This window comes from Eublepharis macularius, chromosome 7, assembly GCF_028583425.1.
Source record: "Eublepharis macularius isolate TG4126 chromosome 7, MPM_Emac_v1.0, whole genome shotgun sequence".
NCBI lineage: Eukaryota > Metazoa > Chordata > Lepidosauria > Squamata > Eublepharidae > Eublepharis > Eublepharis macularius.
The window spans coordinates 12,206,541-12,231,185 of NC_072796.1; the positions used below are offsets into that span (position 1 = coordinate 12,206,541).

Below are 24,645 nucleotides of genomic sequence, written 5' to 3' on the forward strand. Positions count from 1 at the left end.
TCTCTTTTTTCCAAATTTCCACATAATTGGGTTGTGATCTGAGCCTACCATAGGCATTATTTCTACCTCCTTAGTCCATAATGCTAAGTCTTTTGAGGCCCAGATCATATCAATTCTTGATAATGTAGAATGCCTTGCAGAATAAAAAGTAAACTGTCTGCTTTTAGGATATTCTCTCCTCCATACATCTTCAAGAGTCTCTTGTTGAATCAACTCAAAAAAAAGCTTTGGTAATAGTCCTCTTTTCTTTTGTACCGTTGTAGTCTTTTTGTCTAGTTCCAAGTCTGTCACTCCATTGAAGTCTCCAGCAAGAATTATCTGGTCGTATACAAGATCGTCTAAATGCTTCCTTAAATCCTCAAAGAAGCTTTCTTTTGCACCGTTAGGTGCATAAAGTCCGACTACCAACACTCTCTTTAAATTCCAAATACATTCCACTGCTACAAATCTAGCTTCCACATCTCTCATAACAAATTTTGGCTGTAGCTCCTCTTTTATGTACAACACCACTCCTCTTTTTTTCTTGTTGGAGGCCGCTACATATTCTTTGCCCAATTTTCCAGATTTTAAATATTTTACATCCTGCTTTCTAATATGGGTCTCTTGCAAACAAACAATGTCACATTTTTGTTTTAGTAGCCAGTGAAAAGTATTTTTCCTCTTATTCGGTGAGTTTAGTCCATTTACATTCCAAGATAATACTTTACACTCCATACTCATGATCTTGTTGGTAAGTCTTTTTCATTGTCCTTAATAAATCGCTCCATCTCTCGCTCAGATCTGATGCGTTTTTTGGCCCCTCCAAACTCAAAGGACACTCCTTCCGGTAACTCCCATCTGTACCTGATTTTCATGTCCTTCAAAATCTGAATTAGCACTTTATATTTTTTCCGGTCCAGTAACACTGATCTGGGCAGTTCCTTCATTATAATAATCGTCTTGCCATCAATCTCCAATGGATCTTGAAACTGTTTTGTCACAATCCTCTCTTTCATATTTCGTGTTGTAAACTGCACAATCACATCTCTTGGTAGTTTCCTCTGGGTTGCTATTCTCGAATTCACACGGTATGCCACATCTAGGATAGCCACAACTTCCTCCTCCTCCTTCCCCAGGTACTCAGCCAACACCTCAGTCATCTGTTCTTGCGCTGACTTTCCTTCCACTTCTGGCAAGCCACGAAAACGTAGCTGCTTCTCCATATGTTTAGTTTCTGCAACTGACATTCTCCCCTTCACCAATCTCATCTCTGTTTGTTGCGTGTCTGCTAAATTCTCCATCGCGTCTTCTACTGTTTTAACTCTCTGCTGCGTTCCTTGTAATTCACTTCGTATTGTTTCCATACCTTTTTTCACTTCTGACAGCTCCGATTTTACTGTCTGTGTAACCTCTTTAACCTCTTTTATCAGCTCCAATTTCGTGTCCTTAAGTTCTTTAATCATATCTAAAAGTTTTTTGTCCAGGTTTTTATCCAGGTTTTCTATTGCCGATTGCCACTCTTTTTTTGACATCGTGGGGCTTGCTTTAGCTCGCTCCCACGAATCCGCTCTCTTCCTTAACTCCGTGGCGTAAAATTTAACGTTTTTCTATTTTAAATGTCCCGGTCTTCTTATAGAAATTAAGTTTTAAAGAGTCCAAAATGTCGGGCGTCTTTTCTCTATGATTTCTCTATGATTTTGTAATCCAAGATGGCCTACTTCCTCTTCCGCTGAAGCCGCGACCCTTCCCCTTTCAAAAATGGCGATTCCCTACTTCCTGCCCTCCAGCAAGGGCCGCTTCTCTCCAGCCACTCTATTGTTATTACGCACTTCCTGTCTCCCGTCTTCCCACAGCAGATCTCGCGATGGTGTCTTTTTCTCACAGCTCCAAAGCCACAGGTATTCAAAACAATAGTCCCATTTCTTTAATAACTTCTTTAAACTTAGTCTCTTTTTAAATTCGATTCCTGCCGAGTCTTCCCCTCCTTTTCACTAGTCTGTTGCAGTTTAAAAATCTACTTTTTTTTCTCTCTGTTTTTATCAATCTGTCCCGTCTCAGAAGATAATGATCTTTACCTTCTCTTCACTTTTCTCGGGTTGTAATCGCTGTTTCGATTTTAAGTTCTCCTCTCAGCTTCTTCCCCCAATCGATGCTTGGGTATGTAGGTCTTATGCCAGCCGAATTGGCCCCAAAACTGCCGCAGAGATTATAGCCGACCCGTCGCAAGTTGGGACCTCAAGGATCGGGGGGAGACTCGTTGTGTAGAGCCCCCCCTCGTCCGAGATCTAGCTCACCCTAGGGTCTTGAGCGTTCTTTGCCTGCTCCCCGCCTGAGAGCAGTCGGCCGCGGGCTATTTTCACCCCGCCGGCCGGTTAAAACGGCAGTGCGGTCAGCTCCGCAAGTGGAGCTGCGTTAGACCTCCATGGATCCCAAACAGGAAGTCGCTTTCAAATAATCCTTAATGTTAATATAATACTTCAATGTGTTTAAAACACTTCCCATAATTATATATTTTTTAATCCTTACAACAACTCTATAATGTATTAAACCTGTATTACAGATAAGGGGCTGAGATTTTCACGGCAGAGTCGAAATTAAAACTTAATTATCCACAGCTTTTCACAACAACTTCAGCTTTTCACAACACTTGCTCTTACTACCACTCCATATAAATAACAACCTGGAAGTAGAAAACTAGCACAGCAACTAGAGACCACAATGTGCTAGTTTTCTACTAGCAGGAATGTGATCTTTCTCTCTTAGAAATGTGACCCCACATACACACCAGCCTGAATTATACAATCAAGGTAGGCATTAAGAGATGTTTCTTCATCTTTTGGAGTTGCTGGTAAGCAGCAAGCTGAAGACAGCAACCCCACTCCAGACATTCTATAAGATATATAGCAATGGAACCACTGTCTCTGAGTCTGAATGCCAAAAAGGAAGAAACTGTATGCTTTAAAAAAACATTTATCACAAATAGTGTCAATTCATGTTCTCAGGAAATAACATTACCAAATCTGTGGATACTTGCCAGTTCCTCACCACATAACTGGTCCTGGCTTGGTTTTACCATAGAGTTTCTGGTGATTCCTAGAGCTATCCACTGCAACTTCTGGATTGTTCCCAGAAGTGATGTGCCAGCACTGGAACATTTTGCATGCAAAGTGTGCCCTCTGCTATTGAGCTGTGGGCCAAGGCACCAACCTCGTTCTCAAAAGCAAATATTAAAATCTGAGAATTGTGCATTTCAATCTTTGTTGTGAACAGAGATGCATCAACTATGTCTCTGTTATGAAACACGTTATGCTTAGTGCCTGAACTGCTGACACAAGCTGTAATGTAATATAGTAAGGCTCTCTTTGGCTGCATGTAGCTTATTCATTCATTTAAAATATTTATACATCGCCTTTCCTCCCAAAAGGGCCAGGGCATCTTGGAAACACGACATAAAACAATTCAAAGAGAAAAATGTTTAGGTTTGCAAAACAAAATATGCAGTCACCTTGGATTGGTGCAGTTTCGCTCTCGATGAGATATTCCTCCTCCACAGGTCCTGGAGCAAGATGACCACCTGGACCACTCTGACCAATGGCCATGGGTTGGCTTGGGCCCTTCATCACCATATTTCACACACTGGCCACCACGACACCACTGCAACATGCAACATGGTTGTGGTTCAGAACTTTCGTATGTTCACCAGGTCCCACTTTCAGCATGGGAATGTTTTTAAAATACATAAGCCCATGTAAACTAAAACACCTGGTTTTGTGTGGGTTTTATGAAGATATTCACACAGAGAACCTCTCTCCACAAGAGGCTCTTCAATTATTCAGTTTTCTTAATCGTACGCAGAGAATACCTTCTGTCTTCTCAAAATTATTATATGATGAAATGCTTTCTGAGGCAAGAAATTCCTCATGTACAACAGATTTCTTAAAAATGAAAAAATTGAAAAAGAACAGGGGCGGGGGGCAGTTGGGCCATGGCTATGGTTGCCAGCTCTAGGTTGGGAAAACCATGAGTGTAGGGTTACCAGCTTTCGGTTCAGAAATTCCTGGAGATTTTGGGGGGGGGGGGTGGAGCTTGAAGTGTGTGTGGTTTGGGAGAGGAGGGGCCTCAGCAGAGTATAATGCCATAGAGTCTCCCCTCAAAAGCAGGGCTTTTTTTCCAGCGGGAATGTGGTGGAACGGAGTTCCGAAACCTCTTGAAAATGGTCACATGGCTGGTGGTCCCGCCCCCTGATCTCCAGACAGAGGGGAGTTGGAGGGCAATCTCAACTCCCCTCTGTCTGGAGATCAGGGGGCGGGGCCACCAGCCATGTGACCATTTTCTCCGAGGGCAACCCACTGAATTCCACCACCTCTTTTCCCAGAAAAAAACCCTGCTCAAAAGCAATCATTTTCTCCAGAGGAACTGATCTCTTTCGGCTGGAGATCAGATGCAATTCCAGGAGATCTCCAGTCACCACTTGAACACTGCAACCCTATCCTGGCGTCTGGGGATGGTGGAGTTTGGGGAGGTGAGGGGTATAATGTCATACAATTCACCTCCAAAATAGCCATTTCCCCAGGGGAATGGATTTCTGTAATCTGGAGATCAAGTGTAATTCCAGGAGATCTCCAGCCACCATCTGGTAGTTGGCAACCCTGTGGCCCTTTTCACCTACATCATTTTCCCAGTTCAACTCTTCCCCACACCCTAGGAAGACACCATTTGTCATACAGGGAAAAACATAAAAGGTGGTCGCCACACCTTAAAAAAGATATCATAGCACTGGAAAAAGTACAGAGAAGGGCAACTAAAATGATTAAAGGGTTGGAACACTTTCCCTATGAGGAAAGATTGAGGCGCTTGGGGCTCTTTAGCCTGGAGAAAAGACGACTGAGGGGAGACATGATAGAGGTTTACAAGATAATGCATGGGTTAGAGAAGGTAGAGAAAGATGTGTTTTTCTCCCTTTCTCACAATACAAGAACTCGTGGGCATTCTATGCAATTATTGAGCAGTCGGGTTAGAACAGATAGAAGAAAATACTACTTTACACAAAGGGTGATAAACACATGGAATTCGTTGCCACAGGAGGTGGTGGCAGCTACAAGCATTGCCAGCTTCAAGAGGGGACTGGACAAATATATGGAGCAGAGGTCCATCAGTGGCTATTAGCCACAGGAGATAGATGGTATTCTCTTTGTGGGGAGGTGGTGCTCTGTTGTCTTGGTGCTGGAAGGAAGGCAGTGGGAGGGCTTCTGGTGTCCTGGCCTCACTGACAGTCCTTTAGATGGCACTGGATTTCTAGCCACTGTGTGTGACAGAATGTTGGACTGGATGGGCCACTGGCCTGATCCAACATGGCTTTGCTTATGTTCTTATGTTCTTAATACCTATTTGTCTTCCTCTTTTGGGGGGGAGGGAAGGATCATGAATTTAAGCACAAATTTCACCGGGACACTGGATGAACTCATTTCCTTCGGTTGTATGCATTTCAGGTGTAGCAGCATTTTTGCACATTATGGCATCAGCACTTTAATTGCACCAGATTCCAAATAATATTGTTGTTGATAATTTGCATTCTTGAGTGGGCTGTGCCGCTTATGTTATAAGTGACATTAACAGGAATTAAGCATATTACTCTGTATGTGATATGATTGGCACTTAGCATTTTAGTTGCATTACTAAATATATAAACTTCAGTGAGTAATTGTAACTTGGGGTGGACCTTTGTCCTTGTACCATCTGGTAGCTGGTAACCCTGTCAGGCCTTTTTCACCTGCATCATTTCCCCAACTGAAATCTTCCCTGCACCCCCTAGGAAGACACCATTTGTCCTACAGGGAAAAATGATAAAAGAATATCTGTTTGTCTTCCTCTTTGGGGGTGGGGAGGGGGGGGAATCATGAATTTAAGCACAAATTCCACCTGCTTTTTGCAGGCCTGGGACACACAGATTTCCTACCAAAAGCTCACAAAACGTACAACTAAATTTGTTACAACAAAAGAACCAACAAAGGACTTGGGTGTGAGAATTTGCATGGTGTCTGAACTCTGCAGCAACGGTAGAGGCAACAACATGTTTGGTGAGCTCTTTTGGGTTGGATGATTTATACTTTCCTCCCGAGACACCTGGGCTGTGTGATAAATGACTGTCTGTCCAAGGTCACATAGCTTCCCTAGCAGACAAAACAAAGCAGGAACTGAGCTGCGGTTCAGAGTCTCTCAGTACAAGTCCCTGAGCTGGGTAATTTTGTAATTTTTGGTTTGAAGGTGATTTCTAAAAAAAGAGAGACTTGCACTCATCCAGGGTTGACATTGAGCTTAGTTTTTACATGTTTTATTGTAACAAAAGTAACACAAACATCTTAGCTGCCTCAGGCCATAACTCGGCATGGAGGGGGATGGGCGGCTGCCAAACCGCATCTCCCCCACACGTCTCCCTGCTAATATTTAGCACAAAAATGTCTGATGCGGTAATAAAGTTACATTCAGCATGTCCATGCCTCCTGCAACTGGGGTGGGAAAGGGGGTGGTGCACCAGATATTTCTTTTGCCTGATGCTAACGGGGAGAAACTTGTTTTTGGTGTGTGGCCTGCCCTTATCAAATGATATTCTTTTTTCAGATATGCTATTAGCCATTGCAAAGAGGTGTATTAGATTAGAGGCCAAGAGACCCTTTTCCTGTCGTAGCTTGACAGGCTGGGGTGGGGGGATGTGTGCATGTGTGATATGGCATCACGCTGACACACCATGTCATTTCTGGTGTGAGACTGGAAGTGATGTGATTGTGTTGGCCTAACACTGTAGGATTCACCCAAAACTCTACGGAATATATGCTTGGGAACAGAAAAGAATTGTATATTGCAAAGGCTAGTTGAGAGGGGCACACTGTGGGTGGAAATGCTCAGTGCAGGGTTGTATGAGTGGTCCTCAATTCACGAGCAGGCTGTTCTTGCTCAGCGCACGGGTATGTTGCTTTTATGGGAGCTCCCTTTGTGTGACTGCATCTACAAGTGATTCCAGAGGGCAAAGTGGCAATTCAGCTCTATTTTTGATGGGAGAACAAGTACTGTAGGCGATTTGACTTGCCTATTTGCATTTCTTTAAGGCGTGAGAAAGTGTCAACATCTGTATTTCAATAAATGGATGTGGGGGAAACTGGGATGCTTTTAGCCGTTGAGGAACTGATATCAAACGCGTGAATATGTTCATGCGGAGCAAATTGAAGTATGTATGACTGTGCGAGTGAGTACATGGAAAGTTGGAGGGGGGGACATGTGAAATAAGGTTCACTTGAGTGTCCCTAGGTAAGAATCTCTCTATACGATACTTTTTACATGAGGACGCTCGAGTGAAGGGAGACGCAATGTTAGCTGGGATGTGTAGTTTAAAAAGAAAGAATAGAAGGTTCTGTCAATTTCCCCTCTCTACAGGAGGATAGTTTAAAAAGACAGCTGGCAGAGATGTTCCTCAGAGGGTTTGTTAATTAGATGAAATTAATAAACCCTTTTAGGAGCAATCCAGCTCTGTCTTTTCAAACTACCCTCCTGTGGAGAGGAGAAATTGATAGAGCCATCACCTTTTAAACTACGCCTCCTGGCTAACATTTCATCTCCTTTCACTTGAGTGTTCTCTTCAGGGCTTTTTTTCTGGGAAAAGAGGTGGTGGAACCCAGTGGGTTGCCCTCGGAGAAAATGGTCACATGGCTGGTGGCCCCGCCCCCTGATCTCCAGACAGAGGGGAGTTGAGATTGCCTTCCGTGCCACGCTGCAGTGTGGAGGGCAATCTCAACTCCCCTCTGTCTGGAGATCAGGGGGCGGGGCCACCAGCCATGTGACCATTTTCAAGAGGTTCCAGAACTCCGTTCCACCGCGTTCCCACTGAAAAAAAGCCCTGGTTCTCATGTAAGAAGTATCATGCAGAGAGACTTTAAGATGTCTTGTGTAGAGAGACCCTGTGGCTCTCTCGGACACACAGAATGGGATCCCTGCCATTTAAGGCCAACCTACCCACTTGGCTAGCGGAAGCAGAGGACAAGTTTTGTAACAGTGCTTTATATTTTTCCATAGAATTGAATGGTACTTGTCAACTTGCATTGGAGAAAAGAAAGGGGTGAACTCTGGAATACCACTGGGAGCAACTAAACCTGCTCCCCAGCGATTCAACCCAGACAGACTCAAGCTTGGCCTTTTCCTCTGCATAGCCTCATCCTGAATCTTATTTGTGTGTTCTGCTAGACTGGGCATAAACGTAGACAAGACAATCTGAAGTGCGGCGGAAGTGGATTTAACATAAATTTGCTACATTCCAAGCATTTGTTTCAGTACTGGAAATGTGTGCCAAAAACACTTCAAAGAACTTTACAATGGATGGATGGTTAGATAGGTTTTATTTTGAAAGTTTCATAGATAATTTGCTTCCAAAAATAAAGAATTAAAAGATCTGCAAATTGCCATTTGCTTCCCTTGGGTGTTTTGTGCCCTTGTTAGACCCTGAACAAGCTGAACGTTCAAGTTATCCCAATTAAAGTGTTTCAGGCTTTAGATCACTGTCTAAGAAAGGCCTCGATGTCACTGCCTGACTTTGGTTGCCTTCTACAATATATGAACCTTTTAAAAAAGCTTAGTCAGCAGCAAATCGGAGTTCAAAAGAAAAACTAAATCTTAGAGCGGCTGTCTGCTGCGTCAGACCAGACTATTCATCTTAAATTCAAGGAATAAAAGAGGAGGCAACTTTGTGGCTGTTGCTTCTGGAATGATTTCAAGTGTAATGGTCTTTGGCTCACTGCTGTTGAGGGCAGGGTTACCAACCTCCAGGTGGAGCCTGGAGTCCTCCCAAAATTACAACTGATCTCTAGAGTTCTGCTCCCCTGGAGGAAACAGCTTCTTTAGTATACCACAAAATCTAGGATAAACAGAAACCCTAGAGTAATATCATATCCCTCTGTGACATCATTTCCCTACCCCCAAATGTGGAATCATAATAAAGTATAAAACCATATGATCTACCCTACCATCAAGCGGGTAGATGTTATGGTACAGGAACAAATGCAGAAGGGTAGCACACTCGCTTCTCCAAGAAATGTATAAATAGGACTGTAATGATTTCAAGTAAATGCGTGCATGTGTCTTTAAATGCTTGGTGTGAGATAGGTGGAGAGTGGGGGTGAGAGGGATGAGTGAGTGATATGATTGGCTCATGACTGAGAGGGTGGGCGGAGTGAAGGCAGTTTGAGACTGGGAGTGGAGTGAAAAAGTTTCAGTCTGAAGAAAGCAGGCTGGCTGTGTGCTGCCTGAGTATGTTGACGTATTTATGAGAGAAATATAACCTGTGTGGAACCTGAACTGAGCATGTTTGTGAAAGGACACTCAGGGCCAAGCTACAAGTGACAAATGACACTTGAACGGCAAGTGGATTTTGTGGAGCGCAAGTGAACAGGGAGAAATACACTTGCCATTCAAGTGTCATTCGTCACTTGCAGCTTCGCCCTCAGTCAGGGAAAGGGAGGCCAGCTGTGCGCTGCCTGAGCAGGTTTCATATTTCTGTGAGAGAAATACAGAGTCTAGAGAAAGCAGGCAAGCTGTGTGCAGCCTGAGTAACCTTAAGCACGTCTGTGAGAAATATTGAGTTAGAGAAAGAGGCTAACTGTGTGCGAAGCCTTAGAAGAGATCTGTGTGAATGAGTTTATAGGAAGTAACTTTAAGAACCGAGAACTACTTTTATGAAACCGATACGCTTCTTGACAAAATAAAAGTTTATATTGCTTTTGTTATATCCCAAAGTAGCTGTCATTGCTTTATCCCATTCCTATCCTCAGGGCCACATAGAACCATGAAGGAGCCTGACGCTTAGGCACGTTACTAACGGGAAAATTTAAATAAAATATCTTGGAATATAATATTCCTAGTGGCAGCAAACTACCCAGAGGGTGTTAAGGGAAAGATTAAAAGCAAAATCTACCCAAGAGAAAGCAAGGGTCATAACAAGGGCATTAGAAGGGCTTTTATTCTTTCCACTGATTCCTAGCACAGCTAAAATCTGGTTTTAAACACAGGAAACATCTGGAAGGCAAGTTCTTGTCCTTAGCTGATGCCCAGGAACTAGGGATCCCAGATTCCCTGGTGGGAGCAGGGGATCCCCCACTCCCACCCTCTATCCCCTGCCCCTTCTCACCTGGTTGGTGGGTGGGAAAGGGAGGGGACTAAGCCTCCAGTTGCACTCCCAGGGTGGCACGATGTCACTTCCTGGAAGTAACATCATCGCATCACCCTGGAAGTGTACGAGCAAAGCGCGCACGTGAATACGTTGAAAAAAGTTAGTGCCAGGTATCCCTTCCACTAGGAGGGTAAGGGGAACTGGCAATCCAACCAGGAACAGTAGGGTGTGTGTTTGCATGTGTCATGTTTTATCGTATTTATTAACAAGCATGCTAACAATGGGAACAAAATCAAAAAGAGTCCAGTAGCACCTTTAAGACTAACCAATTTTATTGTAGCATAAGCTTTCGAGAATCACAGTTCGAGAATCACAGTTCTCTTCATCAGATGCATGGAAGGCAAAAAGAAACTGGACATTGTTGGCACATGAGGGCATGTGCCAACATGCCCTCATGTGCCAACAATGTCCATCTGCTCTGTACATTAGACAAACCAGCCAACCTTTACGCAAAAGAATAAATGGACACAAATCTGACATTAGAAATGGCAACGTCCAGAAACCAGTGGGAGAACACTTCAATCTACCAGGACATTCCATCAAAGACTTAAAGGTCACTGTAGTTCAACAGAAACCTTTCAAAAACAAAATCCAACGGGAAGCTGCTGAATTGGAATTTATATGTAAATTTGACTCTGTCAAGCTGGGACTGAATAGGGACTATGAATGGTTATCTCATTATCAGAGGTAACTGATTTCCTCAACAGAAGCAAACTGATCTCCATATCAGAAGGAGCTGTTTGCATCTCCATATCAGAAGGAGCTGTTTGCATCTACTCCGCCCTCCCCTCTCCTCCTCTATATCCGACCAGTTTCTTTTTGCCCTCCATGCATCTGACGAAGAGAACCGTGATTCTCAAAAGCTTATGCTACAATAAAATTGGTTAGTCTTAAAGGTGCTACTGGACTCTTTTTGATTTTGCTACTACAGACTAACACGGCTAACTCCTCTGGATCAATGGGAACAAAGAGTTCTTTAAAAAAATCATCCAATGTAACTCAAATATACCTATCTCTTCATGAAGAATTGCAACAGATCTGTCCTATCTCATAATTTGTCCACAATGTATATTCCAAAAGTGAACCAGTTTTCTTTATATAGATCTCAAATCATCTCTGAAGAATCACCCCTTCCATGTTTCTTACAAAATCAGTTGATTCAGCTAACCTTTTTCCTAATACCCCATAGCCCTGTTCAGCTATTGGCAGTGGATTTGAAGATATCATATCTTTGCCCTTTCAGATCTGCAAGCTATGATTTCCATATCTGAATGCTTGATAATGTTACCCAGACGACCAAAAAGCAATAACCAAAGACACATGATCGATAATTTCAGTTCTTTGAATTGTTTTTATGATCTGGTTCCAAAACATATTCAGCCATATAATGCTAACCTACAGCAAATTATGTCCACAAAGGTTTGCTTCCAGTTGCCTTTTGTCTACAGTCACACAATGGGCTCTGTCTGCTAGACGGCAGCCCCTTTGGTCATCCATGAAAGCCAGGGCTTTCATGTGAAATGGAGAATGCTTTTATTTTCAGAAGCCAAGGAATGGAAGCCCCGACAGGGATAGGCCTGTTGAACTCCACACATATTGCAAGCTGCAGAAAAGTAAGTAGGGTTGCCAACTCTAACTTGGGAAATTCCTGGAGATTTGCCGGGGGGCGGGGGGAGATACAGCCTGGGAAGGGAGCTCAGCAGTCCAACTACCACTGCAGCCATTTCCTCCAGAGGAACTGATCTCTGTAGTCTGGAGAGTGGGTGTAATTCTGGAAGACAGTTTGGGGTAGTGGTTAAGAGCGGTGGGACTCTAATATGGAGAACCGGGTTTGATTCCCCACTCCTCCGCTTGAAGACAGCTGGGTGACCTTGGGTCAGTCACAGCTCTCTCGAAGCTCTCTCAGCCCCACCCACCTCACAGGGTGATTGTTGTGAGGATAATAACATCATACTTTGTAACCTGCTCTGAGTGGGTGTTAAATTGTCCTGAAGGGCAATATATAAATTGAATGTTGTTGTTGTTGTGGGAGAACTCCAGTTCCCACACAGAAATTGGTACCACTAAAAGTGAATGCATGCAAGTTCCACCAGAATTTACCTGCTCACTTACTAAGAATGCATACTCAGAGTTTCTCTACATGAGACATCTGACATGTGAAGAACATGTGTCGGGAGATGCAACAGTAGCCAGCAAGAGTAGTTTGCCAAGCTGGTGGCAAAGCAAAGGCTTTGCTATACACCGGAGCTGCGTAAAGGGGCTGTGAAATACTAGAAGGGAAACTTCAGCCCAGTATAACCTTTCTAAGTCCAAGCCCAGCTCTGGAAGGCAGCTCCAGCCCCTTTCTATTCTTTGCTGCTCTCTGGTTGCGATCCCACATAGTTTTAGACTGGAGAGGTGAAATTGACAGAGCTTTCGGGGAGGTGAAGATGAAATTAACAAACCTTATGGGGAATGATCTCCATCGGCTTTGTCTTTTTAAACTACGCTTCCCAGCTAACATTGCGTTTTGAGGCGTTGAGGCGTTTTGTGTAGAGAGACTCTCACCCAACCCATTTTTACACTAGATTTGAAAGCCCTCCACTATGCAAATCAAAAGGGGATTCTTACTCACCATGCATACTAGTATCACACTAGCAAAAAGCATCCCTGTGAGTAAATGTGCAAATCCACCCTTATAAAGTGCATGGAATTGAGGCTTTTTTAGACATCAACACCAGCATACGTTGGGGAAATACGGGCCAAGCCTTCCTGACCATTGGCTTGGCTATGTTAACTGGTAATTATATGACATGCAACTTACACTCATACAATCTCACTGCACAGGTTTGAACCCCCGCCCCCAACCTGCAGAATCCCGAGTAAAAATTGAGAGTTTTAATTTGGGGCTTATGTGAATATTCATCTATTATATTGTATAACTAATGTTTACTGGCTTTGTAGTGGGAGGAAGTGAATTAGGCCCAGTGCAACGGGGATCCCTCTGTTACACTGAGATTCTTTGTTTTCTCTGTCATGTGAGAGATTTTTTATTTCCATGGGATTTCAATACACTTAAATTATTCTGACGCATTTTATTTAATATGGAAAATATAAGATTGATCAGATATTGGGAAAGCCAATTGTGTTATGAATATCTTCCAGATACAGATGTGTCTGTATGATACAGATGAATATCTTCCAGATACATTACAGATGTGATGACTCGTATGTGGAAACAAGGGCTGTTTTCACACCAGCCGTGCAAAATCACACAATTCATGCAACAAACACAAGTCATGACGGGAAATCGCGCCAGGAAGACACTGTCATTCCGGCAGTTTTGCTTGATTTTGCGCGGCTGGTAAGATGTGTGAAAATTGCTAAGCTTTCATGTGGACATCAAGGGTTGTAATCATAAACGTGCGTTCTGCTGAAAATAATGTAGCTCTCAGATAACTTTCGCATTTGAATAGCAAGATTTGAGTCTGGTAACATTTTAAATACCAACAAGATTTCCAGGGTATAAGCTTTCAAGAGTCAAAGCTTCCTTCATCAGATATCTTGAAAGTCTATGACCTGGAAAACATACTGATCTTTAAGGTGTTACTGAACTCGAATCTTGCTCTTCTACTGCAGGCGAACACATTACCTGCTTGAAACTACCTTTGTATTTGAACATATATCTACATGTGCATCTGATTTATGCTCTTGATATACATGTGGAAGTCTGCTTCTGTCTTTCGCATTGCCTTCTCTGGTGTAAAATAAGGGTCTCTGACATCCTGTATTTCAAAGGAATGGTTTGGAGTGATCTCATGAGGTTTTCTGTTATTGTTACAGATTCATCAAGTTTTCAATCCCTTATATTATTAGAATAAAGTCTGCCAAGTGACACTTTAGAAATGGTAAATGGGAGAAAACAGTAAAGAAAGCAAATGGGTTGTCTTTAGGGTATTTGATTTATAGATTAAATAATCTGTTAGAGTTTAATTGTTCCTGTCCATTATTCTTGGACCAAAACCCCCCCAACAAACCCTCACCACTTCTCTTGGGACTGCTGGTCAAGCTTATACCCCATTTAACCTAAAACCACATGTTGGCTTTGATGTGAACAGTTTAAATCACATCTGGCAGCATTCTGCGTGATAAATGCTTTGTGTATGAGATTGGAAACAAATTATTCAGCATTTCACTGTGGGTGAAGAATTTAGGAATACTTTTCTGCTAGAGGTTGAGGCTATTTTTGATAGAAAGTATCCCTAAAGAGATGCACCAACGTTGGCTGCATCAATCCTGGCTGGATTTAGTGAGGCTTCTGCAACTTGGGGCCCTTTTCCAACTTTGTATGGGTCCACAATCTAAGGCCAACGAAAGCCCAGTAAAAGTTGGGGAAGGAGAGGATGCCTGCATTGTCCTGTCAGCATTAGTCTAAGTTATTAACATAAGCCCCAATTCTAAGAAGTGTAACAGAGTTTCGTTGGCTTGCCCAGCCAATGACAGCTAGCCAACCATGCTCTTATAGCTTGTTTCTATCTCAGATTCCTCAGTAGAGAAACTGTTTGGGAAAATAAAAGTTTCATTGCATCTAAATTCAGTTAGAACCTAAACAGGACAACAGCAACAAACGATTAGAAGAAAAAGAGGAGAACTGGGAGATGGGTGTACAGAGATCTGTGGTGGTGTAGAACAATGGTGTTCAACCTTTCCAGGCACAGGACCCACCCAAGGGGTAGCATGGGACCCACTGAGCTATGACAGAAAATCACATGACAGCACAGTCACATGACATTACTCATATGATAGGAATAAAAGGGGCCAGAGTTATGACCTCACCAATAGATATTCCAGGTACAGAACACTGGACTAACAGTGGTGGAGGTATCTGTTCCAGGCAGTAACGTGTGAGGGAGAACGAAAGGGAGAACTTTCACAGGGGAATGGAGACTTTCTGAATATGACTCAGTTCCCCCCCTCCTGCGTCCTATAAAAATAAATCTAAAAATGGCCCTCAGGCTGATGGTGTGATGTTACTTCTGGAAATGATGGCAGATCTTTCTAGGAATTGCCAGAAACTCAATGGTTTTACCACAGAGTTTCCTGCCATTCCTAGAAAAGTGACATCACTTCTGAGTTTTCCCATAAGTGACATCATGCCATTTCTGACAGCCCCTCCCCCACTCCCTGGCACCCCTAGTACTGCTCTTCACTGCCGAGTGACTTTTCATTGCTGTCTGGCCATCCGTCTCAGCAGGAGTGCAAAATGAGGCAGGAGGTATGGTGCCCTTGCTGTGTACATATATGCACAAGCAGCAGGTATTTCAGAAAAGCAGCAAAACTATGGCAGCTCTGTAGTGACTCCAAAGCCACCTGAGGGTCCATGACTCAAGGGCTGAAGACCACTGGTGTAGATAAAAAGAATGTTATGACAAAGGGGGGGCAGCAACAGAAAGGAGACTGTAGGGAGACTGAAAAGAGCAAGAGTCCAGTAGCACCTATAAGACTAACAACATTTGTGGTAGGGGATGAGCTTTCATGAGTCACAGCTCACTTCTTCAGATACAGCTAGAATGTGAGTCCATTTGTCCTTATATCTTGGAGAGTAGAGTGATTTCAGATGCTGAATGACAATAGCAGACGTGATTGGATAGGGTGGGGTATGCAGAGGAGCAGTGGGTGTGGAGAAATCAGTACTGGTAATGAGACAGGAAGCCTAGGTCTCAATTCAGTCCAGGAGAATGCACGGTCTGGAGCTTCGTTATTCGTTGCAATTCAACAGTCTCTTTGTCTAATCTCCCTTTGAAATTCCTCGGCAGGATAACTGCTACTTTTAGGTCAGCAACTGAATGTCTTGGAAGCTTAAAATGTCCCCCCACTGTAGAGAGACTGTTGGGCTGGGAAACAGAAATATGGGGAGGTACCAGATATAGGGTTGCAGCAGAGAACAGGGGAGAGGATGGATTAACAAAGAGATGGGTTCAGAGAGATAAAGCAGAGAAGATCATACAGTCCTACAGCTTCATGATAGGTCCAGGAAAATGTTTAAATGTTCTTCCCACGTGGACCCCCTAGGTTGTACGGGAAATACCAGCCAGCACCAGTACGTGCTCCCCGGTGTGCAGTGGTGCTAGTGTGATTCCTTCTCCCACAGTCCAGCAGATCCTCACGAGAAGAATAAACATTCCCACAGCTGTGGGAGGTCCCTTACCGGCAGCTGCGATGTTCTGTGGCAACCATATTCCAAAAGGAATATTTGAACTGGGCCCTCGTGTAGGCCCAGCGAATAGCGAACATGTAGGTCGTCCAACTCACTCAAAATCACAGCAGAAACACAACTGACTGCCAAATGCAACACTTGCTTTTAATTCTTTATCAGAAGAAATACAAAACCCTTTCAGTGGACTGTGAGAATAGCAAGCGTCTGCCTCTGTAATTTCCAAACTCATTATGACAGATAAGGAATTCAGGAGTAGTTTTCTCAAAAATATTTGTTTCTTCAGTTAAACATACTGATTTTGTGCAAGATTTAGCTTGCTATAACCCATGTGGATTTTCTCACAAAGTCAGAATTAAAGTACACCTGAGTTTATCTTCCAGAACTATTCTAAATATCGAGATATTTAAAGAGATACCAAAAGAGCCTATTTTCTTGTTCATTTTGTTTTGAAAGCACTTACAGTATGAATCCAATATACCTTCCCCACATTGCCCTTTTGTTATGCCTTCCACTTCCCCCCTCCCTCCCCAAATTTTCCTTACCATGTCATAACCACACATTGTACCTTCTGCGGCAGGCATAAATTTGGTCTCACATTTTCTGCCAACCCGATGGCACCACAATGCCTTGCAAATATCCTAATTGGGCAAAAACAGCAACACGCTGAAGTGAGGCATTAGAAATCAATTCTCAAATACGACTTAAAACAACTAAAACAGCAAAACTGTGTGTGGGCCATTATCATATCATAGTTCAAATGTGGCTCATTTTTTTCTTGCATATCCACAGGTCCCCACCCCCACCCCAAACAGTATTAAGAGTCAATGGACACACTAACATTAACGGAATTTGCACATTTAACTTTCATTGGATTATACCTACTATGTGGAAGTAAATTTCGTTGACATTAATGGAAGTAATGTGGTTATGGTCAGTTTCCCAGTCTGCTAAATGTTTACAGCTAAGGGTCACATAACTTAAACCCAAGCGAGCCTTTGAATTTCTAATCCAGACAGGGTGATGGTACAGGAGATAAAAGTAATTCTGTCGTCTCCTGAATAACAATCTGTCGGGAAGCAAAGCGCTCTGCAGGATTCATGAGTGTGAGGAAAGGAAAAAGGCAGCAGAAGTCTGAATTGGAAAAAGAGACAGCAAGGAATTGGGGTGCAATTTTAAGGGTTTGCACAAACTGCTCTCAGGGAATCTGATTCAAGGTCTGTGGATTTGCTGCCCATTTAGAGCTAAACTACAAGAGACGAATTACATGAGGACGCACACGTGAAGGGAGTCTCAATACTAGCTGAGTTTTCAAAGAGATCGGATGGCTTTGTCAATTTCTCCTCTCTACAGAGCCAGCAAAGATCACTCCCCAGAGGGTTTGTTTATCGCCTCTTCGCCTCCCGAAGGCTCTGTCAGTTTCACCTCCCCTTCTAGAAGGCAAAGAGGCAATAAACAAACCTTCTGAGGAGCGATCTTTGCTGGCTCTGTAGAGAGGGGAAATTGACAAAGCCTTCCGATCTGTCTTCTAAAACTCATCTTCCCGGCTAACGTTGCGACTCCCTTCACATGAGCGTTCTCGTGTAATTTGTCTCTTGTTGCTTAGCTCTTAAGAGTTTTTCTCTACTTGTATATTTGTGAGCAGCCCTAACCTAGATGGCTCAGACTAGCCCAATCTTGTCAGTTCTCAGAAGCTAAGCAGGGGTGGCCCTGGTGAGTACTTGGATAGGAGAACACCAAGGATCACTAAGAAGAGGCAGATGACGGCAAACAATCTCTGCTCATCTCGTGCCTTGAAAACTCTAGGGGTCGCTATAAGTTGGTTGCAACTTGATGGTACTTTACACGCACCAATTTGTAAATAGGGCAAATATTACAAAGGCTAAAGAACAATACTCTCTCATCAGAAGAAAACTAAACACCTACCGGAGAAGCAGGGAACGTGTAAAACCAAATATAGCAGGAAAAGCCTGGGCAGAGAACTCAGTGATTCTTCTTGAGCCAGGATCTCAAGCTATTTTAAATATATTAAACTTTTTGCAAACTTGTTTGATTTGGGGGTTGCCCCCTGAAAGGCCAACGTGGTGATCTTCTGAGCCTCTGGACTAGAAGAAACAGGAGTTTCTTTTGAACCTGTGACTCTTGTGTTAATTGCCATGGCTTGGCAACCAGCATGAGAAGGCGGGGGGATGAGTGGTGGCTGTCAGTGACAGCATGATGTCACTTCTGGGAAAACCCAGAACCAATATCACACTTCTTTAGGAATCACTAGAAACTCTATGGTAAAACCACAGAGTTTATGGAGAATCCTAGAGTGGCCTGATGTCACTTCTGAGTTTTCCCTGAAGTGATGTCACACATCAGCCTGATGCTGGGAGCAGTGGGGGAAAACAAAAGGAGGGGGCAGGGTTGGCCCCTCCCGGGAGCAACTACCAACCTTACTTTGGTAGTTGCTCCACTTCAAGGAACTCTGATGCTGACCTTTGCTGTGAGGAGAAAATGGGCCGAGGGAAAACCTCCGCATGTTGCATTGTGCTCCTTGGATTAAAGGTGGAATAAAATGTGTCTGTAAACAAAAGAGGGTCTGACCTTTTTAAAATCCATCATGCACAGCTTGGCCTTCTCTCCAAACTGCCACTTACACTGAGTGGCCGCATCGTACAACTCTCCAGGCAACTTTTCCGGGTACTTGTATTCCTGCACAGGCTTTGGCTGATCCACAAGGCACAACGACTGGGCAGAGCTGCAAAAAACCCCAAACCCCAAGATACGTAAAAATGCCATTTTAAAGGGGCCCTTTTGTTGTGGCTCACCATTTATGAAACGAAAAAGGTTTTAAGTCAAAATCCTCTTCTCTTGTGCAAGCCCCACTGAAGCAACAAAAGGAACAAAAGCAAACAAAAGGGAGGGCTGAGAGCCACAGGTGGAAGAATCAAGTCTTCCTTATAAGGCTTGGGGATAAAAGTTGAGTAAGCTCTCAAGAGAAAGAGAAACCACTGAAACCACTACTCTAATGCAAACCCTCTTCCCCAACCCCTCTGCTGGCAGGGGAGGGTGGGGGACCAGGGCTGGCCTTGGACTCAGTCTCTCTACACAAGACATCTTACACAGAAACGCTCAAGTGTGGGGAGACGCAATGTTAGCCAGAAAGCGTAGTTTTGACAGAGGGAGCCAGCAGAGATTGCACCTCAGAGGGTTTGTTAATTTCATCTTCCCCTCCCCAAGGGGAGGTGAAATTGACAGAGCCTTCCTGGAGGTGAAGATGAAATTGACAAACCCTCTGAGGTGCAGCCTCTGGCTCTCTCTTTTTAAACTACCCTCCTGGAGGTGAAACTGACAAAGCCTTCGGGGAAGCGAAGATAAAATTAAAAACCCTCTGAGGAGCGATCTGTGCTGGCTCTGTCTTTCAAAACTACGCTTTCCGGCTAACATTGCGTCTCCCTACACTTGAGCATCTTTATGTAAGATGTCTTGTGCAGAGAGACTCTTAGTACCAGTGCTTGTTTCATAAAACAGCCAGCCTTCATGAGTTCCTTTCCTCATATACATGTACTTGCTTCTGTTACTTCTCAGGTTTGTGCATGAGGGAGAGGTTATGCAGAGCTCTAAACTGGCACCCCAGATTTCCTGGGTCGAGGGGTGAGCCAATGAGTTCAACAGAAAGAAGGTAATCCCTAGACCGCTGAACACAGCCCCTTGCTTCTGAAGTTATTCAGGAGTCTAACAGTCCTGGAGTCCAGCTACACTCTGCTCACCCAGGTTGGAAGCCTTCCTTCTAGTCTAAGAAGCCTTCCACCTACACTAGCGGAAGAGCTCCTTCCCTTGGAAGAAGGATCTTTGAGCTGGAAGGCGGCTCCAAATGAGCCGCTATTATTCCCTCACTCAAATTATTTCAGGATTGTTTTTCTAAGAGCTCAACACAAGCTGAATCTGCACGGGTCTATTTCGCTGGTTCAGTTCCCAGACTGCAGTGTTTTTTCATGACGGTCTGCACCAGATTTGCACCAGGAGTAGTCACTGTGGCCACTACGTGGCTTTTCCCAGCTTTCCTGGGAGCACTTATACCACAGCTTTTTTGGGTTTGTTTTAAATCTGCTTTGTGGCAGGCAGTTTCCCTGTGCAGTCTCTTTATTCCTTTTTTTTGGTGTTCCACCCTCTTCCCTCCTCCCACCCCCTGCTAGCCCACTGCATTGTGATTGGCTGCTCTCATCTAGCCAGCCACTCCCTCTCCCCTCCTTTCCATTCTTCTCCCCTCCCCCTTTTTTTAAACAAATGTTTTTAAGTCCAGTGCAGGATTGATGAATCGCTGGTTTGAAAGCGGACAGGGGAAAGTTCCCTTTTTATTCTTTTGGCTTTGGCACTGGTGGGAATATCATATAGGGGGCTAAATATCTAGGTATCAAAAATAATTGAGTTTAGATTCTCTTTTCATCCCATGGTGGAGAAACAGATGCTTGGGGGCAAAACAGAAGAAGGAAGGAATTGAGCTTTGCCAGCGATTCATCGCTGCTCCAATGAGAGGTGTAGACGGCCACATACAAGCCGATTCCATACTTTTCAGCTTGACTTCTGGGAAAGTGAGGAGTTATGTCCCCTGTGCAGAAGGGGCTACAGTTTCCAATCACAATATCTCGAAATATACCAAAGACAAAAAGATCATTAAAATAATAAAATCAGCCCTATAATACTCCTCTGCTTTGCAAACATTTCTAAAGCAAAGTCATGTTGACAACATATCAAATACCACCGAGATCCAAAACATGGAGCATAACCACCCCTTCTCCCCAACCTGGGGTCATCTGCAAGTCCCTTCACATGGTGACAACCAACTGCCCACTTCCAGTACTCGTTTGACATCTTTTATTTGTCAAGCTCTCGCACGTATAATGTTACCGGCTGAGAATGTGCAGAGGCCTAAACTGTGCCTAGCACAGTAATGAAGTTCACTTTCAACGCTTTAATTCTGGCAATGGCTGACGTTCCGCCACTTTCTATTGGGATTAGATAATTCACCTTACATTGCGATGACTTCAATTTTGTGCTGCTGAAAAACAAAACCCCGAGGATGTCAGACATGCCCCGTCTAACATTAACCTGTTCTCCTAAAATAAGGGCTGCCAAGCTGTCACTATGAGATATTTCTTCTATTAATATAGAAAATGAGAAGACAACATGGTCCACGATACTGTTGCTGTTGAAAGAAATTTTGCACAGCCTGGCGAATGAGAGGTCTTTGGGTGATGCTACTTAATATCCTGAGAGCAAGAGAAGTTGCACTAACAGTGCAGTCCTAAGCAGAGTTGGATTTAAAAGGATGCTTATTGTATTTAGAAGGGCATAGGATTCAGACGCTTAGGACTGCAGTGTGCCACAAGAACAGAGCATCTGGAAAACCCTAAAGTGTCCATTATAGGAAGCTCTCTCATGGAATGCTGGTTGTTTTTAGAAGGCTAAATTCATTGGGGCTAGAAATGCAAAGGCACGAATCTATGCATCATTTCTGAACCACTCATATTCTGCACAAATGTGACTCTAAGGCACTTACCCAGAAGTGCACCAGAGTTTATATTTATTTTATTTTATTTATTTTATCAAATTATACCCTGCCCTCGCCGAGAACGAGCTCATATACAATACAATTAAAACCATATACATATCTAAACAAACATAAAAACAATACAAACAACTGGTGTCATGATCAATTCAGGCTATAATAAATATCTAAAAAATTATGTAAATAGCTGCGGCACAGCCCAGGGCAGCTGCCAGCGGAGCACGGGACGTGGCAAACAGGAAGGGGACAATTTGCTGGCTCTCAACCACAGGCCCGAAGGAACATCTCCATTTTGCAAGCCCTGCGGAACTGGAATAGGTCCCACAGGGCCCATATCTCAATCGGGAGTGTGTTCCATCAGACTGGAGCCAGGGCCAAAAAGGCCCTGGTCCTGGTCGAGGCCAGATGAATGTCCTGTGTGCATGGCACCACCAGGAGTTGCTTATATGCAGAGTGCAAGGACCTGCGGGGGACATAGTGGGATGAAGTGGCATGCAGAGCCATGGCATAAAAAAAACAAAAAAGCATTGCACCCAGTCACAGACTGCTCACGAAAGCCTCAAAGCTACCATCCTCCATGCCTATAAGCCAAAGGAACTGCCCTGGATCTAGCCTCAGTGGAATGTAGGGGCCAGCTGCCTGTAGGCCAATGGGACAAACTGCCCATCCGAAGTGTGACCAGGGACTCCGACTGCCAAGCCAGAGGCAATGAGGACTGTGACGGAGCAGCTTCTCTGGCTATTGGACTTGGAACCAGGCCACTGTGCTGTCTGGGACTGGGGCACTGTTCTGCCTCACCCATTCTCTTCTCAGAACGGCATTAAAAACTAGTCTGGGACCAGCAGTTTACTGAACGGGGCACTGGTGAGCTCTGAGCACGTTCAGTGAAAGAAAACCAGGAAAACCCCAAGAAAAGCAAATGAAAAGCATTTGAATCCCAGCTAGGATCCCGTGACAAGAAAAGGCTCTTGGGGGCAAGGGAGGGAAGAGCTCAAAGCAGGGGTCAAATGGAAAAACAGTCTCTGCGCGGCCCATTCCGAGGGCGCCCATGCCAGAAATACGGGCGAATGCTACCCCCAATTCTGTTTCTTTACAAGATGCTCAGCAGAAGAGAATTCAAGAGAATTGCCAAATTAGTTTAAGGTGAGAGAAGCTTGGAAGTTTGAATGTGAGAGGGACATCCAGCAAATAAAGGGCGATTGGTGATTCAATTATCTTCTACAAGTGTCATTCGTCACTTGTAGCTTGGCTCTATGTGAAGCAGCGTTTTCTACAAAAACAGAAGTAACTGCCAAAACTTCTGGGGAAAAAACCCTGTTCTTTTGTAAAGATGATCCATTTTTATGCATGCTGTCCTGGCAAATGAGTAGAAAGAAGATAATTTCTGATCAGCGAATGCAGCTTAAAACATGGGGGGTTTCTTTCTCAGAAAGGTAGCAAAAGAAAGTTTTTTCCCCAGTGGATCTGGTTCATCATCAGGCCGAATTACGTTTTTCAGCATCCGTACCTTAGAAATTTGTAGAGATACTGGCGGCTGCAAGCTGACCATGAGAAGACCCCGTTGTGTCCTGCCAGAGTGGGGGACATGATGTTGCCTTCTGACTTTTTGCAAATATTTCCTTCTCCGTCATGGATCATGCCAAAGCTGTAGGAGGAAAAACGATCGCTTTTATCCTGTCTGTATGGCAACTGTCGTCTTACTGCAGTGCAAAGACCTAAGTGCAGGGGTTTTTTTCTGGGAAAAGAGGTGGTGAAACTCAGTGAGTTGCCAGCACAGGGGGTAACTCCTGGCAGGAGGTGGTGCCCCATGCGCAAAGTGCATGCACGTTCCCGGGACCGCACAATGATGTCACTTTGCGTCAGCTGGAACAAAGGGGGAGTTTTAAAAAGTTTAAATCACCCTTGGCGAAAATGGTCACATGGTTGGTGGCCCTGCTCTCTGATATCCAGACAGAGGGGAGTTTAGATTGCTGGCGGCATGGAGGGCGATCTAAACTCCCCTATGTCTGGAGATCGGGGGCGGGACCACCAGCCATGTGACCATTTTCAAGAGGTGCCGGAACACCGTTCCACTGCGTTCCACCTGAAAAAAAGCCCTGTCTAAGTGGAATCTCAGCCACAGAGAGCCAAGCTACAAGTGACGAATGACACTTGAACGGCAATTGTCATTCATCACTTGTAGCTTGGCCCAGAGTTCACTGTTACACCGCATTATAAATCCTGATTTTTTTTTGATATGTGGACATGTGGAACCAGAGAAAGGGTCCAACAGGGCCCTCTGTGGCTGTTTCCACTGGCAAAAATGGCACATGAGAGAAAGCAGAACTCCCCTCTCCCCACTCACAGCACTCTGGAGTGCTTTCAAGGCAAGTTTCCCAGTTCATAACATGTGACTGTGTGTCAGGTCGGGCATCCGTGTCCTGACTTATGTCATTCATAATGTCTAGCTTGAACCTCAGAAGACATTCTAGTGAGTCAGCAAAACATGCCTTGTGCTTTCTATGATTTTGCATGATACCTGAATTGACTAATCCTAGTTGTGGCTGTTGCTGGCTATTGAGCACAGAGGATGGGATGCCAAATAGACAGAAAAAGAAAGCAAAGCATTTCTCTGTCATGGGTTGTATCCTGAGACATGCCTCAGCCTGTCTGAAGTTCAAGGAGCCTTTCTTCAATGGAAGTGGCTGGAAGACTTGGGCTACTGGTAGA

At 44.1% G+C, this 24,645-nt stretch overlaps 1 protein-coding gene across 1 annotated transcript in view; it reads right to left on the reverse strand.

The window, feature by feature from the left end:
• ADAMTS16 (ADAM metallopeptidase with thrombospondin type 1 motif 16) overlaps window positions 1–24,645 on the reverse strand; it is a 118,047-nt gene that overhangs the window by 55,619 nt on the left and 37,783 nt on the right. The window contains exons 9-12 of the mRNA XM_054984903.1: window positions 23,444–23,581; window positions 18,972–19,125; window positions 16,928–17,023; window positions 3,485–3,633 (exon numbers count right to left, since the gene is read on the reverse strand). Of these exons, the coding sequence (XP_054840878.1) occupies window positions 3,485–3,633; window positions 16,928–17,023; window positions 18,972–19,125; window positions 23,444–23,581 (537 nt within the window). The remainder of the gene's footprint in view (window positions 1–3,484; window positions 3,634–16,927; window positions 17,024–18,971; window positions 19,126–23,443; window positions 23,582–24,645) is intronic.